General features: G+C 34.5%; 1 protein-coding gene across 3 annotated transcripts in view; it reads right to left on the bottom strand.

Moving 5' to 3' along the window:
• Nucleotides 1–21,401, bottom strand: part of LOC145277924 (piezo-type mechanosensitive ion channel component 1-like) — a 562,742-nt gene that overhangs the window by 319,989 nt on the left and 221,352 nt on the right. For all 3 annotated transcript variants that reach the window (XM_080129998.1, XM_080129997.1, XM_080129996.1), the window contains exon 6: nucleotides 10,457–10,634. In XM_080129998.1, coding sequence (XP_079986124.1) covers nucleotides 10,457–10,634 — 178 coding nt within the window. The remainder of the gene's footprint in view (nucleotides 1–10,456; nucleotides 10,635–21,401) is intronic.

Below are 21,401 nucleotides of genomic sequence, written 5' to 3' on the forward strand. Positions count from 1 at the left end.
ACACTTTAAAAATTCATAAGCAATATATTAAAAAAAAAATATATATATATATATATATATATACACACTATATTTTTAACTTTTCTTGAACTGCTTATTCTTAAGTTTGAAATAAAATTTCCATCGCTAAATGCAAAGAATGAATAAACGCATCTTATTTTAAATGCATTCAAGCAACTTGAAACGATGCATCAATAAATATGTCCATCATTCTGATGTTTGAAATAATAATTTTTATTATTTTACTTGTCTCCATTTCATACATAAAAATTAACCTTTAATGTGCCTGGAAATGGTCCACTGAGCGAAACATGTACCTCACTATTGATGAACATTACCATAGAGCAGTGTTTCCCCCCCCCTTCTGACTCTGCTCTAACTTTCAGCCATGACATAGCTCTGCTCAGAAAGGTAAATGAGAAAGTCTCAACTTTCTGGTTGACATCCTTCAAGCAATCTAAACATTACATTCAGGCTGCAAAAACAGCAAGGAGCAACCTATTTCTCATTCAACGCTCCTTCTGCAAACTCACTCCGGAAATAGTTCTCCCTCATCAAACCACTGTCAGAGCATGGTATCCAAACCTCTGCTCCATATCCAATACAAGATAGCCAGCATCTAGAGAGAATTTAAATACTGGATACTCGAATGATGTAGGTTCTATGAGATCTGCCCTATGAAAACTAACTCAAGAGGTTTAACCTTTCCTCTCTTGAACACTGACAATTACGTGGTGATCTAATTTTGGACTACAATATTTTTTTGGACGTAAGGGGCTACTATTTTGGACCATGCCTAGAAAGATTTACAAGATGTTGATTTACATTAAATTTAAACTTCTGCATATCAGTACAGCCAGGGAAGCAGGTAGCAGGAAGGGAATTCTAAAGTCAAGGGAAGAAACTATTTGAATAAAAAGCTTTCTGGCATTTAGGGACCTCAACAATGAAAGCGTAAAATTTTGTTGCTAAGTGGGTTTGTCAGGGATATGCATGTCGAGGGGGGCACAAGTGCAATGAGTTCATCAGAGCACATTTCATTAAAATATTTGTAAAACAGGCACAGAGATGTAACAGGAGTTGAAGCTTAGCTGACAAAGTGGGACTTATTAGATGTGAAACTCTTTGGACCCTATCCAAGAAGGAGAGGCTAGTGGTAAATGCACCAGCCCAGATGTGGTAACAATACTCCATGTATGGGCGAATGGTGGTCTTGTAGAGGTACAGAGTACTCTTAGGTGTGAGTAGTTTTCTAGCTCGATAGAGGGAACCCACCTTCCTTACAACAGCCTTTGCAATGTACTCAATGTATTTGTTCCAATTCATATTGCCCGTGAATGTTAGGCCGAGGAGTTTGAAGGAAGAATAGCTCCTTGCTGTTTTTGCAGCCTGAACAATCTCCTCAATGGTCACTAAAATCTCCTTCCGGACTTATTCATTCCTGCTCCAAAAAGAGGTCTGCATAAACATCACCAGAAAACATTTTATCACCAATCTCAAAAAAAATCAGAGGAGGGACACTTTCTCAGACTTTGGAATGAACTTCCAGGAGATGCAGCAAATATGCTAATAGCAACGCAATTCAAGGTGAATTTGAACAATTGTTGGGTTATTGTATTCTCTTCTGTGTTAATTTTTACTACCCTTTCCTTATAGGAAAGAAGTTTAGTCTTCGCAGCATTGAATGTTATTATCCATTTTTTGTCCCCATTCCACTACAGTTTGGAGGTCTTCCTCTAGGGTTTCCATCATTGCCTTGTATGTGTGTTCATTCGTTTCTTCTCAAGTCTGTCATAGAGTGTGGTGTCATCAACAAATATACCCATCTTAGTGACAATTTTATCAAGTAGGTCATAACTGAAGCAATCTTATTTTATTTTTGGCTTAATTTATTGAATTCATTTTTTTAACAATGCGAAATAAGTTTATTAAATATGTCTAAAATTTAAGAAAAAACATTAAACATCTTAAGGTTTAAAATGTAAATTGATCTCTAATGACATTTTAGTATGAACGAGTTTACTGAAATTCATTTTTACTTAAAAGTAAATATCGAAACATGTAATAGTTACATGTCTTAGTAAAGGAAAGATAATTTGGGATAACTTTTTTCAGATTGGCACGTATGGCGGAATTCAAAATTAAAGAAAATACAGAAATGTCTGTATAATGTATGTACCAGTCACGGAACAAAGATGAAACATTCCAAAAAGCACATAATTTGATCAAATAGTTTGGGTTTTTTTATACAAGAAAATCAAAGAGGTTAAAAAAACGTTTAACAAAACAATGCATGTGGAAACTGTCAAAACAATTACTGATTAACTTCCTTTATTAGGTTCTCTAGTAAAACATGGCATCGTCTGTCATCAGTAAAAAACAGCAAATTCATTTTTCATAAATAAAAATACTTGATCAATTTTTGTGATTTTTAGAATATAAAATCTTCATTCTGCAACAAGTACTTTAACAATAGGTGTTTTTCATTTTTGTTTATCGCTACAAGTGTCAATCTGAATAAACACCCTTTTTTCTCGCAAAGAATATGCCATGGAGGATCAACTCATATCAAATAAAAACAGCAAATTGCATTCATGCTTAAAAATTAAATCAAGATGCTTTTTTCTTTTATCAGAGTAATTTTTTAAGGAGTTTGAAAGTTAATTTTTATTTACTTATAAGGATCCAAAATATTCTTTCTGCTAAACCAATTTGAAAAAAAAAAAAAAAAAAAAAAAACGTTTTGCAAGGTAGATTATGCAGTTTGCATTTTTTTTTTTATTTAATGTAAATTAATCTCTCATGACATAACATTTTTACTATGAACGGAATTACCCAAATTCATTTCTTTTTTTTTTTTTTTTTTCTTTTCTTAAGGACAAGAGACAGTATGGAAACAGGTAACCTTCCCAAGAAAATAATTTTCAGTAAACTTTCTCTCGTTTAAAGAATAATATGTCATGGGGAAAACAATTTAATTAAATTGAAACAAGAACTTGACTCCTGCTTAAAAATTACACAAAAAATATTTTTTTTTAGTAAGTTTTTTTTAAGTTGTGAAGGTAAAAATTATTTTACATCGCTTAAAAAAGACAAGCAATTTCTTTATGAAATGCAGACTGATGTAAATAGCAAAAAGCTTCCAAAATAGCATTTTTAGATTTGGCATAATCATGCTGACACACCAGTTCTCGTTAGATCGCTGAAGTTGAGCAACATTGGGCCTGGTCAGTACCAGGTGGGTGACAACTTGGGAATATTAGGTGCTGCATATAGGAGGACATCAAGACCATCCTGCAAGAACTGCAAAAACCTAAGATTGTCATCTTCCCTGATCAGAATATACATGCGATTGGGGATCGCTTATAAATTTGATATTCCCATGGTACTTCCTACCACCTAGGGTTGAGTGCTGCCGACACACATGACACAATGAACATGGTCCTTAAACACCCGTTATTGGTTGTGGTGACGTGGAGCAAACTTACAATGGAAACCAATAGGACTAAGCGACAGATTAGCTAGCAAACAAACTGAATAAGTATAATACACTAGCTTATATCCAGCCATTGATTGATTGGTACTGGTACACTTTGTGACCCATAATAAAAGCAGCTTTCGGCAGAATCTTTTGGTTGTTTACGTGAACAGTCGAAAGATGTCAAATCAAAATGAAGCGATGCTGTTAAACAGGAAAATTAATGCTGTTAAACAGGAAAATTAATAAAAAGCAAAAAAAAAAGTTATATGTACAATTTTATGAAAACATTTTTGGGGAAGAAAATCTAATGCAACAATCGTTTTACATTTTTTTTTTTTTTTTTTTTTACAAGAAAGAAAAGATTTGTTTGATTATTAATTTTTTTTTTTTGTTTCAATAATTTGTTGTTGTTTTTGTACTAGTACAGTTTTTGAACTAGACAGATTAGGATTAAAGTGAAAAAGAAAAACAAGTGTTTAAGGGTTTGTTTTTTTTTTGGTTTTTTTTTGCTTGTTTCATTTTTTTTGTTTCTTTCATTATTTTGGGTTCTATTTTTTTGTTTCATTTTACAATTTTTCTGTTGGTGTCAGCACAAATGAATTTTACAATTTCACATGGAAAACTGTCACTTGCTACCTCACAATCTGACTGTCATCTTCTGGCTGTTTATGTAAACAACCAGACGATGCTGAAAAGACTTGCTATGGGTCACAAACTGTACCAGTAGCGATTGATCAGTTGCATAATAAGATACAGCTCACTACAGTCTCAAACGACTGTCTACAACCAATTGTTTAGGATAGCTACTGTTCCTTTCTAACCATAAATACAATTTATCAGCACTTCGATTGGCATGAGCAGTGGTTATCACAAAGGCCAGTGCACAATTAATTGTTTGTATCCATAAGGTATGATTTTATTTTAGTGCAAGTGAGATTAACATTTGCAAAAGGTTTGCTCTTTTCTTCAAGTGCATAACTTACTTTGCATGTATTCCTCTCTAACCATCGCTTGAAGAAAAATATTCAACATGCTAATTAAAAACCTTTTACAAAATATCTAAAATAATAACCTACATTTATACAAATTCTTTAAAAAAAAATATCTCAAAAAATAATTAGATTGACATTTGTTTCCCTAGATTGGAGGATCAAGCAGTTTAGAAACATGAAAGAACAAAAACCAAAACATTTGTCTAAAAATCAAACAGAATCGATATTTTTCCGGGGGGGGGGGATTGGACAATTATTACTAATACTAAGATTAATAATTTTAAAATAAATACCAGAAAATGAGGAAAAAACTATTTGGCTTTTTTTTTTTTTACACATTTGTGACCTATATGAGTTTAAAAGTAAAAGTAAAAGATTATATTTAAGATTCTAAAAAAGTTTTAAGCCAATTTACTGTACCATAAATAGTGTTGGAGTTTGTAATCTGCATTGAGACATTTTAAAAAAACATTTGCATTTTTAGGCCATTTAATTAGATGTGGCGTACTTACTTCAGCTTCAGTTATGTACTTAATGCCTTTCCTCAAATTCAAAATGGCTGAAGGTTAATTACAAACTACAACAATATTTCCTTATTTCTCATGGCACCTTCATCCTTATGTAATTGGTAACTGGTTGATAAAATAAGATAGTATTTTGGTTTTAAAATGTCTTCATTTTATATAAACCATTGGCTTTCAAAATATGTGTATGTGAGAAGGAGGCAAGTCAGTGTGACTAAGTAGTTCTGGGTCCAAATTTTCACATTTTATTTTGAGGTTTTTTATTTATTTGTTTTTTACTGTGTAAACGTTTGGAGCTGATGTAAAATTATTAGTGTGTAGAAACAAAACTGACAATCGCAGATTTAGACAATGTTGATAAATGCTGCCATATTGAAGTGAATTCTCCTTCTGACTCCACTTACTTTTGGTGATGACACTCCTCTGCTTAAAGAGGTGAATCATCCTTGAAGTCATCTAAACATTGCATTCAGGCTGCAAACATCCTATTTCTCATTTAACGTTCTTTCTGCAATATTTATATCTCTCTCGTCAGATCACTGTTAGGGCATGATGTCCAAGCCTTTGCTCCATACTTAATATGTGATATTCAACATCCAGATAAAGTTCAAAGACTGGCTATTCAAATGGTGCAGGGTTTGTTTTATTCATTCTATGAAGACCCCAGAAGCTTAATCTTTTCTCTCTTGAGCATGCACCAATGATTACGTGGCAACTTCATTTTGGCCTACAACCTCCTTAATAGCCTTCTTCAGGTGATTACCTATGAGAGGATAAGAATGTCGAGTCTTATAGCTATATCTCTATAATTACTGCTTTCCATAATTATTGTCTCACCACATTTTGGTCAACTAATCTTCTGGCCTGCTTGGGTAGGATTGAAACCTCTATCTTCAGACAATGCTCACCTGGAACCATGGAGACTCAATGCCTCTATCCATTGCATTACAGGTCCCGAAGGGTGATCAAGGTTGGATTTTATTGTCTTATAAATCCAATTTTGTGTTCTTATTTATTCTTCAATTGGATGAGTTGACCGAAACGTGGTGAAACAACTATGAAGATGAGGATAACAGTCTGCAAAACGAAAGAATACACAAATTAGGAATGATTCAAAATTATACATCAGAACCTATTATTCACTCCTGCACTATAAAGAGGTTTATGCACCACAAGAATATTTCACCGCCAATTTCAATTGAACCAGAGGAAGGTCGCTTTCTAAATCAGGATCCCTGGACTTTGGAATAAACTGCCGAGAGAAGTAATAAATGCGCCAACAACACAATTCAAGGTGAATTCGGAAAAGTGCTGAGATACTGTATCCTCTTTGCAAAAATTTCTACTATCCTTTCTTGACATGGCAATTCAAGCATAATTGTTTTATTTTTTGCCAGATGAATTGAATATGTAGTCTAAATTTCAGATATTTCTTAACTTGTTATAATATAGATATTACATAATTTTCACACCAATGACCTTCACATAGATCATACAAAGGACACAATGACTTGAGAAACATTTATTGAATTGGATTTATTGGAAATACAATACAAAATCTTTTGCAAAGTTGTCCTTATAATACTTAATTCCTCCATTTAAAAAAAAAAAAAGAAGAAAAAAAAAAGACATTTTCTGAAAATTCAGTCCGAACAATTGTAAACTTTTTTTCGGTGTTTCCATGCAAGGTAATTTTTTACTCTCCATGTATATATTTCATTGAGCATTATGATAATACAAAATGCAACGTTCACATTTTAGAGATGATTAAATGACAAATAGCGATAAAAAAGTTAAGAATCATTAAAATACTTTTTTTTTTTTAAAGAAGGAGAGAGAGTTTCACATATCCACTCGATTTTTGAGAACAGCTGAAGCAGCAATTTTGATTTAATAATTCTTCCTCATTGCTGATTGGGCCATTTTTCTATCACTAGTTTTATTAAAATCAAAATGACCATACATATAAAGAATACACTCAATGTTGGCTGCCATAATTCCTTGATTTTTTTACTTTTTTTATTTCTACCTTTCCAGATTCAAAATTCAATTTCTCTGGCTATCCAGGGCTCAAATCTGCTTAACCCCACACAAGTCTATTATTACTTGTTTTTCATAGGCCGGTCTTGACGATGGTCTGTCAATCTTTATTATATCTTAATAAGTGGAGACTCCCACTGTCCTCATCGCACTACCACTCCAGGGGTTGGCATTAGATGGCCCCCTTAATGGTTGGACATGCCACTTGGTCCGGCGCTTCTTACCTACATTGTTCCTTGACAAGAGGCTTGCACACAGAGATCGTTGTGTGTGTGTTGACCCGATCCGAAGACCTGCCTATGAATGGAATGCACCAGGGTGCCCCGTCGTTAACTTTCGGCACAGCGACGCAAGCGGAGGCACAACGAACTCACAGGTGGCTTCCACATGACGCCGGGCTTCACATACCACGCATGTACATGTCGTAACATTTCAGCGAACCCACCATCACTAGAAACGATAGGTCTCCCAGGTCCCTCGGAGAAAGCCCCAGAGAAGCAAGATCCATACTGCTTGACGAGTGGAGCAAGCTTCGATAGGTTAGCACCACGGGGCATGCTTCACCGGATAAGCAGGTCCACGGCCCAGTATTCGAGAACGGAGGGCATCGTTGAACAGGGGGAGGGGAGTTGTACTTGTCCATTTTCCCACGATACCCTACGGCAAGACCGTCGTCTCCAACGACAGTCATGTCTAGTACAACAGCCATACGGGGGTTTTAACAACGAGATCCGGCTTTAGGAAGCTCTGTCGCATTGGGACCCTAGTCTCTTCGTGAACCTTGAGGTCCCTTTTGCGAAGGAACTTAGCCAGAAGGTCTGAGGCTCGGTTGTGTCGTGCACATCGAGCGTCATGAGTGATGGCGCATCACATCTCTATATGCCCCTGACTTTCTACTTGACCACACCGTCTGCGGCAGTTTAGGTCGCCATCATATCTTCCACCCCTCAACCATCTTGATTTCATGCTCAGCAATCTACATCTCAAGTTGGTACAGCGTATGTATAATCTGGGAAAGACCCGTTCTGGATGGAGGCCTTTGAGGCACTGGCTTGAATGAGCCCAACACCATCAAGAGATTGATGGAGGACTGAGAGTGCACTCCGTTTCAGCTTCTCTCTTGTCTCTCACGACCTTCCCGCGTACCTTCACCGGGCGGTTAACCAGATTGAGCACCGTTCGAAAGGACGGGCTCCGGACAGATTCTCTACAACATACAGTGCTTAAAATACAAACTTCATGCCTTCATTGTTTAAAACCAATTTATGATAGGAAACAGGTTTGAGCTGTTCAAAAACAATTAGATAGTGATAAGTATTTCAGATAAGATCTTAAATACAAAGGATGAATTAAAACAAAATTTAAAAGTCCAACAAAATTTCCATGAACAGTTTCTTTCCATCTGTAGAACACATTACCATGAGACTGCTTTGTGACAGACTACACAGTCGTCTTCAAGTTCAATGTCAACAATTACTTACAAGTGCTCAACTGAGCTTCAATCTGTGGTCCCCTCTACAAAGCATTTACGACAAATACTTGTCAAGCTATAACTACTGTCAACAATTTCCCCTATTCTTTATCTGTGCCTAAAACTAAATGCAAATTCCTAGAACTGCCTGCCCATGGAACTCTATCCCATGGGGAGGTTTCCAGTTGACTACAATATGGTCATTGTCCTCTTAAATAACCAAATTCTATCAAATTTTCACAACTACCAATCATTAGTTTTGTTTCACAGACCACCTGACTCATTAAGCCTTATCCTCAAGTGGCCTTTGGTCCTTGATACTGGTGATTCCCATGTATATAAAAAAAATTACTAAACAATCAAATTTTGTTCATTCTATTCATCAATTCAATCCTCTCATAATATTCTTCATTAAATTGAAATATTCTTCATTAAATTGACAATCAATCACATTAAACCTTATCCTTGAGTGATTTTGGCTTTGATAAGTGGAGTCATTAGTAAAAAATAAATTTAAATAAATAAAAAGATATAAATATAAATAAAAAAATAGATAAATAAAAAATAAATAAAAAAATAAAAAGAGATAAATAAAAAGAGATAAATAAAAATAAATAAAAAGAGATAAATAAAAAGAGATAAATAAAAAGAGATAAATAAAAAGAGATAAATAAAAAGAGATAAATAAAAAGAGATAAATAAAAAGAGATAAATAAAAAGAGATAAATAAAAAGAGATAAATAAAAAGAGATAAATAAAAAGAGATAAAAAGAGATAAATAAAAAGAGATAAATAAAAAGAGATAAATAAAAAGAGATAAATAAAAAGAGATAAATAAAAAGAGATAAATAAAAATAAATAAATAAAAAGAGATAAATAAAAATAAATAAATAAAAAGAGATAAATAAAAATAAATAAATAAAAAGAGATAAATAAAAATAAATAAAAACAAGACTTTTCAGATCATTCAGTCAACATTTCTAGTTGGTGTCATCTTATGTCCAACGATGACAATTCTGCCTCTGCTTCTAATGAGCCTTCATATGACTGTACAGTTATATCCATACAATCTGCAACAATCACAACATTCGGATTTGCCTCCGCCAATCAATCATCTCGCCTTAGTGCAGCCGAATTTTGATATCAATTCTAGGTGTTTAAAATCCAGAACAAATCGACTTATGGATAATCTTTTTATATCTGAAGGCTATATAGGCATTGACCACTGCCAAACTGATACATTTTAGTAACAACAAAATTTCTCTCATATTTCAGTGTATGTATGTATATATCTTAATCACACTAGTCTGTACCTCCACGACACACATTTCAATAGACAAACACTCGTGTAGTATATCCCCCAAAAGTTTCAGTATATGTTAAGCGAGTTGGATTTCTCCATCGAGCTCACAATGCTCGTGCAAAAAATATATAAATTTATGACTTTTTACAGTTATATCATGGAGTCTGTTCACATCACATATCCATAAAAAACAAAGACAACAGTTTTGAATTTTTTAGATGAGGTATGAATGTTTGTCTTGTTTCGTTTAATCGGACAATTGTTTTCATCTCGAATGTTATCTGCACAATGTTTCGGTCGATGTAACCTCCGGCCTTCATCAGGCATAAAAGTCGCCATGTTTTAGCAGAAAAAAACATGGCAGCTTTCACACCTGACAAGGGTCAGGGGTTACATTGACCAAAACATTGTGCAGATAACACTCAAGATGAGAATAACTGTCTGCTAAATTTAAACAATACAAACATAGACAATATCTTACTTTATTTTAAAACTCGAAAATTCAAAACTATAGAAATCAGAAATAATAAAAGTGATAATACAGAAGCAGAAGTACATAGTGGACCTTGTTCTGCTAGACATAAATGACTTAATCACAATAAAATGTAATTTCTGTTCGCATGCAAAAATTGTATAAGGACTTACCAGTCTTCGGTCCCTCTTGGCAAAGATGAAATGTCTACATTGAAAGGCAAGGATCCAGTATAGCAGAAGAAGAATCCCAGGGTTGACAAATCCAGGCCAGAACACTTGGTCACTATGGAGTTCAATATCCCAAGGAACTTGGCAGTCTGTGTACACAAGTTGAGTAATCCCCAACAGCCTACAAGAAAGAATTAGCATTCGCTTGTCAGATAACAAATAGTACATTATGCAGCAACAAATATTGTTAAAACAATACAGGAATTCAGTTTTGTTACAGGGTGGAACGATGAAGTTTTCGCCCTAAAGAAAACAACACTACAGCTTTATTTTAAAATTTATATTAAAAAATCAATTCAGGTAAGGTGATTATGTAGTACAGGTCTGGAACTGGGAGTGTGTCTTTTCCTCAAGTGCTGGCAGGAGCTCGGCGAATACTCAGTGGGTGCCGGCAATCAGGTTAGCTTTGGTGTTGTGGGAGATTATATTGGTGATGTTTGCGACGTATGACCAAACGAAGCAGTCCAGTGTGCTCAGGTTGGGGGAGGTGGGGGAGGACAGCGAGAGAAGCGTACAAAGTCGTAGCACTCCTTCTGAAGCCAAGCCTGTGTCTCTTTGAACTTGTGGGCCGGCGCAGAGTCCTGCTGCCACACTTAGGGTCTGCCAGCGGTCACCTGATTGCACCAGGGGATCAACAGCACATCCAGGTACACTTTAGTGTTGACCTTCAAGCTGACTTCAAAGATGTAAGGTGGCATGATGTGGTCTTCACTTGAAACCACACCAAAGACCATAACTGTGGCCAGAAACTTTGTTTTCATCACCCTGATCATGTCCCTATTATTCAGCGATGCATTTTGAGGGTGCTGGCAATGGTCCCGTTTTCATAACTTGGATCGGTAGAGAGCATGAGTTCTACAGCAAGTTACACAGCAGCGCATCCTGGATCTCGCTCATTGAACATTGTATCACTTTAAGACATGATAGAAGGCTCCTATCGTTCTTGATATTTGTACACAACTAGCCAACTAGTAGATGGTCTGCAACAAAGAAAAGAAAACTGGTTTTCATAAAACAAAAACTGAATCATGTCTTTTCTAGAGCGACAATTTTATTGTTCTACCCTTTACATGTTTCAGATTCTTATCTGGGCTGATACTATTTTCACAAGGTTTGGAACATGGTTTTTATGAAAATTGCTCTAGACAAGGTGTGAAGCCACTTGATGTAAGGAGCTGGAAAGAACGAAAGATGATTATTGCAAAGACAAGAAATACTTAGTGATCTTAATCTTGAAAAATAGTCAGGAGGAGTGTTCTACAAATCTGCAGTTCTTAGAAAGAATCTACTGAAATAGGAAGCTGTATTGCAATGGCCAAGATCAAAGTGTAGTATCTGTCTTCAGATGCAGCACTTCCATTTCTTGTTCTCTTTCAGTGGAGGAGAAATCCTTCACGACTGAGACAATTTTTATTTTTGTACCTTTTCTCCACGTTAAAAAACGACCTTGGTGTCTAACTGTCCCGTGGGGAGGCATTGTAAATAGGTACAATGAGGTATGAAAACATCAAATTGATGGTGACCACAAGATCAATGAATTAAAAAATCAGAACAAAGGAAACACGGAATTCTGAAGAACACATGCCAAAATATATACACATACACTGTTACACCGGCCTTTCTAACACAAGGGAAATTACACCGGTTCTCACTATATATAGTGCCAGTAATACCTACACTGATGGAATAAGCAATAGTACTACCACTAACTAGCCAGTTATACCAGTTTCCTACCTTTGTACCTGTGATGTTAAATACTCTTGTTCCTTAAACCAACCTCGACTTGATTTTCTTCTTTTTACTCTTGTGCCACAACACAACACACTGGTTGGTTGCATTCCAATGACCAAAGGAAAGAAACCGTCCACAATTATAATCTTTACTAATTAAAAAAAATTTTTTTTTTTTTTTTTACATTTTCTTCTTTACTGTCTTACGCGCGTTTCGCAACTAATACCAAAGCAGATCGTCAGAGATGATTAAATATCAGTAAAACCGACAAAGTGGTCCAAAACAAAGTAAACGGAAGAAAAATCGGCAAGGGTGTGAGTTCATATAGAAGTGTTGTTTTAATTTGAATAAAATTAAATATGCATCAAGTGCGCTTGAAAGTCGAAACACTTGACGCGCATTTTATTTTATTTCAAATTAAATCAACGTTTCTACATGAACTCACACCCTTGACGTTATTCTCGCATTTCCTATGCACAGTTCAAACATTTCAAAATACAACCGCTAGATACAACACGCAGCACCTTACAAACACTTCTTTCTCCAAATTTACAATATAGCAAGGAAGAAGAAAAAAGAAACAAAACAACACACTGAAGATGGAGTATATCTCTGAAATATATTTGTGATAAATTTCAAACAAGTAAAATATTTGTTTATTTTCCTAATATTACGTTGTGATTTGGCTTTCAAGCGCACTTGATGCATATTTTATTTTTATTCAGAAGAAAAATCCTTAAGAAACACAACAGCAGGTACAAAACACAAAATAACTCGTTTTAAAAATGACAATCTTTTCAAGCGAGTTTTTATCAATATTTGATAGTCTCTAACAAGTAGCCAAAATAGACTAAAGACAAGGTTTTTGTTACGAGTTTCTAAACGTGCATAAGATAGTAAAGATAGGAATCTGCTGAAATATGAATAAAAACAAACAAAAGGTATGATTGTGAATTGATTATTTCCTTTTGTCATTAAATGCAATCGACCAGTTTATATGCTCTACAGTCGGAAATATAAACTCAGTGAGTTTGTTAATTGAAACAATTTAGATGATATTATAAGGGTTATCTACCTTAAAAATATTTTCCATATCATCTTAGGAATTTAGATATATATATATATATATATCTATGATGAGATGAAATAGTATTCCGACCAGATAGTGACATAAAAAAAAAAAGGAACAAACCCAGTCATCAATGGTTCGTCTCTATTGTAAGACTTCTTCTTGAGGGATGAAATTAAGAAAATGAAATACCTGTATAATATTTGAAAGTATATTTTGGTTGTAATTGAATATATTCTGAAGTAGAACAAGTCATACATTTCATTACAACAAATATATTTTCAATTATTGTACTGGTATTTTATTTTCTTAATTTCATTCATCAAGAAGAAGTCTTCCAATAAAGACGAAACGTTGATGAACACAACTTGGTTTGTTCCTTTTTTATCTATCTATCTATCTATCTATCTCTCTCTGTATATATATATATATATATATATATATTGCAATTAGGAAGGGGAGACTTATTTAATTGCAATATTTAAATTTTGTATCCCTAAAAACATTATGATATATATATATATATATATATATATATTTTTTATTATATTTTCACCCCAAACAAGGCACATTGCCACTTTGGTGTAGGGGACTACTAACAGGGGCAACAACTACTGGGGTACTATGTAGGGATTTGGGCAGCAAGATGTTGGTTCCCGTTGCACTTGAACTTCTGCATGTCAGTACAGTTGGGGAAGCAGTGACCTGGAATGGAATTCCAAAGTCTAGCGGTTCTGGGGAAAAAACTACTGGAGTAGAAAGATTTCTTATATCTAGGGATCTCTACAGTGTGGGGATGGGATTTTGCAGCTTGTCGGGTCTGTCGAGGGTGTTCACGTCGTGGGGTACAAGTGCTTGCAGTTCATCAGAGCATTCACCATTAAAATACTTGTAGAACAGGCAGAGGGATGTAATGTTTCATCGATGGGACAGAGGCTGAAGCTGAGATGCCAGTTTAGAGCCTATCAGATTTGCAACTCTTTTGAACCTTGTGAAGGAGCGAGAGACTAGTAGCCGATGCACCAGCCCAAATATGACAGCAATACTCCATACATGGGCGAATGGTTGCCTTATAGAGGTACAGGATACTTTCGGGTGTTAGTAGTTTTCTAGCACGGTAGAGAGAGCCTACCTTCCTTGCAGCGGCCCTGGCAATGCCCTCGATGTAATTGTTCCAACTCATGTTTCCTGTGAAAGTTAGGCCAAGGAGCTTGAAAGACGTACTCTCAGATAAAGAGTCGTTGGCCATTGCTATAGGTGGTAGAGAAGGTTTTTTGTAATTATTGAATGAAACTAGTTTAGTCTTGGCGGCATTGAACGTGACCATCCATTTTTGTCCCCATTCCACTACTGATTGGAGGTCATCCTCTAGTGTTTCTGCCATTTCTTTAGATATATGTTCATTTGTTTTCCTGTCGTGCCTGTTATAGTGTGTGGTGTCATCAGCATATATACCCATCTCAGAGGCAATTTTGTTGGGGAGGTCATTTATGAATATCAGGAACAGTAGAGGTCCAAGGATAGACCCCTGGGGCACTCCCGCATTTATATCATATTGTTTAGATGTACGACCGTCAAGGACAACCTGGATTTTTCTCTTATCTAAGAAGGATTTAATTATGTTCAGTATTCTACCAGTGATACCGTATGATCTAATCTTCCTGAGGAGACCCTCATGCCATATATATATATATATATATATATATATATATATATATATATATGTGAGAGAGAGAGAGAAATATATATATATATAGAGAGAAATGACAAAGTATATGTACATTCTAAATTTCAAGATGTTGACCATCTTAGCGTTTATTTCTTTAAGCATACCTTGAAATTTGGAATATAGACTTTTTGTTATTTATTTGTATATGCTTTGTAGTTACATCAAGCTTCATAAATTAAAGGACTGGTATAAATAAAATAATTGAATAAACATATTTCCCCATTAACATTATATATACGGTAGAACCCCGGGATACAGTTTTACAAATTAGTAACAAAATGCAGTACAGTATATACACATGTATATAATCAATATACACATGTATATAATACAAAATGCAGTACAGTATATACACATGTATATAATCAAATAACATTATAAATAAAACCATAAGGCAGGGCAAATACCATAACCAGGGGCCAGAAAAATATTGTATTCCACATCTTAACCTGAAAAAAGTATCTTACGGACACCATATCCTGGGGTTCTACTATGTGTGTGTGCATATATATATATTTCTGTGGTAATATACTTTATTTTCTTATAATATATACCAATCCTTATTTAAGAACTCAATATAATTACAAAAGTCTATAAATAAGAAAAAGGGAGTTTTTTCTCTTTCTTCTGTTTAGTTTCATATATACAAACGTGTAATAGATTATAATTATTGATTTTGTTTGGGTAAATATGGATATATTAATTTATAAATAATAAATTTAATAATTAATAAATAGAACATTTCTGACACAATATACCTAAATTAATAGAATTTGTTAGTACGAATAGATGGGTTTTAGTGACTTTATTTCTAAATTCAAAATGGCGTAATGTAAACATATATGGTATTTACAGCTTCTCTTCCAATTTTTGGATTTTTAATCATGTCAAAAGTCACTTTATTTCCTTTTGATGGATTGATTGTTGCTTCTGATGAGTTAAGATTAGTTAAATAGATTCACTGATTGTTGGTTGGTTGGTTGTTTTACGGCATATCAACCCTTTTCAGTTTATTTAATGCCGAATCCAGTGATTTTGAAGAACAATTTTTTTAATAGAATATATTTGGGGGTTTTTCAAGTCGGTTTCTATTTAACCCATAGTTGGGACCCTAACAGGTACTAGTGGACCTGGAGTAATGGCAATTAAAAAGGTGGCTCCACACTCTCCAAAGCCCGCAAGCTGAGACTTCACCATCGGATATAGTTTAAGGTAATATCCAGGACCAGATTCGCTGATTGATATAATAATTAAGTGATTGATTTTGTGCTCTGAAACAGATACTGTCAAGAATTGTAAATGTCAATTGAATTAAAGAAATAAATTGTAAGATGGTCATGAACTTTGGCATAAAGACTTTTGTCATTCATTCATTCATTCATTGTATGTGGATATATATATATATATATATGAACAAATGATTAATAAAATATGTTAAAAGACATCTTGAAAAAGAGTTAAAAACATATTTAATTTTAAAAAAGGAAGCACAAGATAAGTCGATAGTCCTTAATCCGCGGAGTTTCGAAGAAATACTCTCCTTCTCATCAGAGGGCAGGAATTAGCAAAATGCAGGATCGGATTTTGCATATAAAAGTATTTAATGAAACTACAAGTAAGTCAAAGATCTTACTTGGTTAAAAAAAGGGTGAGGTAAGGGGAACAGGAGGCAAAAGAAAAATAATAAAAAGATTTCACATGAATGGATAGTCCGGTGAAGGGTAAAAATCCAAAAATGGTAAAATCCAAAACGGTCGAATTTAAAATTTCAATCCACTCGTAAATTTATTATATATATATATATATATATATTAGGCTTATGAGTGAAATTGGGTACGACGAAACTAAGTCATTAGATTACATGTTACTTTTGGTGTTATAAAATATTTTGTTACTTTTATCTAAAATATTATTTACTATCATTTTGTTTTACATTAGTATTGTTTTGAAGTAAAAATACAGTGACAACTCTAATATGATGTGGTGACAATTATAACAAAAGTTTATTTATTGTCATAATTTACTATTATGGCAGATGGTCAGAAAGAATTTATCACCAGAGAAAATTTCCTCCTTTACAATAAAAAAAAAAAAAAAAAAAAAAAAAAAAAAAAAAAAATCAGTATTGACCATTTTCAAGTGCCAAACCAAAATACAAATGGTTGGTGAGATGCCAGTGGTGCACTTTTAACTACAGAACTTGGAACATTACCAAATTTTAGTGCTAGTTTAACCTTCCCCCCCCCTCCCATACACACACACACACAAAATGATGAAAATGAAAAATGTTTACGATGTACTCGTGAAGAAAACGAAAATATTGTCTAACAAAAATCATTAACTGATCATATAGTTTTAATTTTTAAAGAAAATCATTTTTAAGCGATTGGTTCATAGGCCACCTCCTCCCTATGTTAAGAGTGGCTTTATAAAACCTCACAAAACGTATTTGGAATTATCTCCCTTGTCCTGCAAAATGGCCTCTAGAAATCTTCATTTAACTATAAAAATTGATTTTCTTTTTTTTAAATAAAACTATATCAATTTTAAATGATTTTTGGTGTACAGTATTTTTTTTTTTTTTATCACAGGTATTTACAGCATAAATATTTTTAATTTTAGTATTTTTGTTTGATTGCTTTTTTTTTTTCATGGGAGGATATGTACTTCCACACAATTTTAGCAAAAAGGGTCAATAAGTGTATTTCCTTTTTAAAATAACATTTAAATTACCTGAACGAATTTAAAGCATAAGAATATGCTCAATGTATGGAAGTCTATCGAAAGAATTATGTTTCTGAATTTTTGAGATAAGGATTGATTAGCCATGTTATTTGGATTCTTCGGACTACTGTTCTCATCTTGAGTATTCTTTTCACAACATTTTGGTTGTTGTAACTTATGACTAGGGCTGTGACAACAGAATATTCTTTTCATTCTTTTGACTCTCAAGCATATATCTGACACAATAAGTCAATCAACTGAGAACCACATCAGTCCATATAAAAACATAAGATATTAATCAAGAGTCAAAAATAAAAAATATGCTGTTGTCACAGCTCTACTCATGTACTTCTCCAGATTTATCTTGTATAACTCAAGAATCTGCCGAACTTGAAAATGTGCACAGAATTTCGATTAGAACCTTTTCTTTAATCCATGAACGTAGCATGCTCTCATTCCATCAGCCATAACGTGTAGAAGTTCTAAGTAATTTACAACTTTATTTTGAGTATTGCACCTTCAGCCTCCTGAAGAGTGCAATGGCCATTGAAGACAATGTTCTGGTTGTGGTTGCCCTACACTCCACAAAAAGTATTATTCACACATCCAAATAACAGAAAATGAAAGTCATCAGAAAATCAAAAAAAACACCCAAAAATGAACAATGGTAATGAGAGGGTGGACAACATATTCAGAAAAGAAAATCATAGTTTGTTGGGTGGGTCATACTCGTATATGCCCCATGTCAGATTTCAGACTTCGAAAACAGCCCCTTTACAGTGAGCTGACTGAAAAAGAAAAGAAAAAAAAATCATAAGACAGTGAAAACGGTTCAAGGACAGCTTGAAGGTGTCCATTATAGTTTGGCTTGTATTCCAACTCAAATGCTAAAATAGATGCTAGGGGTTATTCAAGAAGAGACGTACTATTAGAAAAGACAGAACAGTCAATAATTTTGTTACAGAATCATCTGTTAGATAATCCACAAGCGAGAGATAATTCAGAGTCAGATCAGACAGATAAGCCATCTTCAGACCTACAAAACTTCTTGATCATGGTCATCTAGTTTTTTTGTTTTTTTTTATAGTTATTTTCACACCAAACAAGGCATGTTGCCACTTGAAATGTAAGGAGCTATTACTTACAATAGTGTCTAGCAGGGGACTGAAGGGAGTTAAGCAAGATATTTGTTCACATTACATTTAAACTTTTGCAAATGCGTATAGTCAGGCAAGCAGAAAACAGGGAGGGAATTTTAAAGTCTAGCAGTCCAAGAGAAGAAACTATTATAGAAGGTTTTCCTGCATCCATGGACCTCAACAGTGAAGGAGTGGGATCTTGCTGCTTGTTGGGTTAGTCAGGAGTATGTAGTATCAAGGGAGTACAAGTCCTAAGAGATCATCACAGCACATTCTATTAAAATACTTTTAAAACCAGCACAGATGTAACATTGCAGCAATGGGACAGGGACTGTAGCTTGACCGATAGTGCAGGACTCATTAGATTTGAAACTCTTTTTGAATTTGAACCGTATGTATACAACATTCAAGAGGGTTCCATTATTGCAGCTTCTCACTATATTAAAGAACAAAGCAGGAGAAAGACGGTAGTAAAACTAAAATATGGTTTTATGAGCATAATAAACAAGCACATAACAGTTATATTTATTTCCCTCTCACAGCAGGAAGATTTGACACAAGGGTTGAAAGATGGGATTGTAGAGCAAACATCCCTGAGAAGCAGCACTGCCCTGTCAGCATTCCCCGATAGAAACATCTCGGGTGATTATTGTTGGGGACGCATCCCTACTGTCTGGAATAATGAACTAATCCATGACGTCACTTCCGGGTAACGAGGGCCGGTTTACGAAGTCAGTCAGAGATGGACATGTGGAGAGTATGGTCTAAGAGTGAAAAACTAGAGCCAGAGGTTTCTGCCAGATCTTTCAGCCAGATGTGGCAACAATACTCTATACATGAGCTATTTGTGGTTTTCCAAAGATATGGATGCTCTCTGATGCAAGTAATTTTCTTGCATGATAAAGGGAGCCCACCTTCATTGCAGCAGGCTTGGCAACGTTCTCAATGATTTGCTTCAATCTATGTTGTTTGTAAATGTCAGGCCGAGGAATTGGCAAGATTTGATCTCCGGTAGGGTGCTATTTGTCATGGCAATCGGTGGTTGAGAAGGTTTTTGTAGTTATCAAAGGAAAGACGCTTAGTCTTAGTAGAATTAAATGTTACCATCAACTTATGGCCTCATATCACTACCAACTAAAGATCATTGTCTAGGATTTCTGTAATTCCCTCAGATAAGTGTACATTTGTTTTACCCTCTACTGTAGAATGTAGTGTCATCAGCAAATATTGCATCTGAGAAAATTTTATCAGAGAGGTAATTTTTGAATACCAGGAATAATAAATGTCCAAGGATCACCCCGTGAGGCATACCTGCATTATTATGTTGTTTAGACGTATAGCCGTAAAGAAGAACCTGGATTTCTCTCGTCTAAAAAGCAGTGACACGCAGAGAACTTTTTTAGGGCAGGTTATCAAGTGAAAAAAAAATATATATATATATATATATATATATAGTAATGAAGAGTCTTGGTGGGGCACAGGCTTATACTAAATTCCTCTGAAAAGGGCACTTTTAAAAAGAAGTAAAAGGGCAGATGCTTGGGCATCCCTAGCATCTCTACTCTGCACTTCCCTGATAACATTAAGTATTCATCCAGAAATGCCATAGGATTTAAGTTTTGTGAAAAATATTTAATGCCTGACCTTTTCAAAGGCCTTGGATATATCAAAGGCTACAGCTTCCCCTGTCTTATGTATTATATGCATTCAGAGATAATGGTTAAAATATCTGCAGTAGAGCGGGCTTGCCTAAATTCATACCATTGGTCATAAAGAAGCTTAGCATTTACAAGACAGACTAGTGCTTAATTGATTAAAGACTCAAAAACTTTGGCAAAGATGGGTAGGAGACTGATGGGACTATAATTGAGCAGGGACAGTTCTTTCACCAGAATTCTTGAATACCGATACAACAGAGACAATTTTCCAGCTATCATGTAAGCAAGATTTGGCTAGGCATTTGTTGAGGAGTTTGGAGAGAACAGGTGTCAGCTCAGCATGGCATTTCCTAATTAGTATGGCAGGGATGAGATCAGGCTCGCATGCATTGGAGGTATCTAGGTTTTTGATAATATCACATGACTTCATAATTGATGGAAAAAGATCAGTCATGTGACTGAATGCCAAGCTAAAAGGTAAAGATCAGATTTTAAAGATGGTTTTTAAATCAAAATTTTTAAAATACAGGAGGTAAATTCTTTGAGATAAGGATTGATAATTTGTATTATTTGGACTACTGCTTTTATCTTGACCCATGCCCTAACAGAGACTACTAAATAAAATTTAGTTCTGAAGATTTAAGGTTCAATCGTTACTGCAGTTGATATTAATATAATTGTAAATGATTTAAGACTTATATACAGTTGTGGCTGACGAAATGAGAGCATACTACTCCCATGGATTAAATAAGTGATTCCATTCAAAATTCCATGCAGATTTCAGAGTTCAACAGAAAGATTTCATAGTTCGACAAGATACACCTAAAGAAAGTTGGAG

This window comes from Euprymna scolopes, chromosome 6 (assembly GCF_053919585.1).
Source record: "Euprymna scolopes isolate OS-2025 chromosome 6, ASM5391958v1, whole genome shotgun sequence".
Classification (NCBI taxonomy): domain Eukaryota; kingdom Metazoa; phylum Mollusca; class Cephalopoda; order Sepiida; family Sepiolidae; genus Euprymna; species Euprymna scolopes.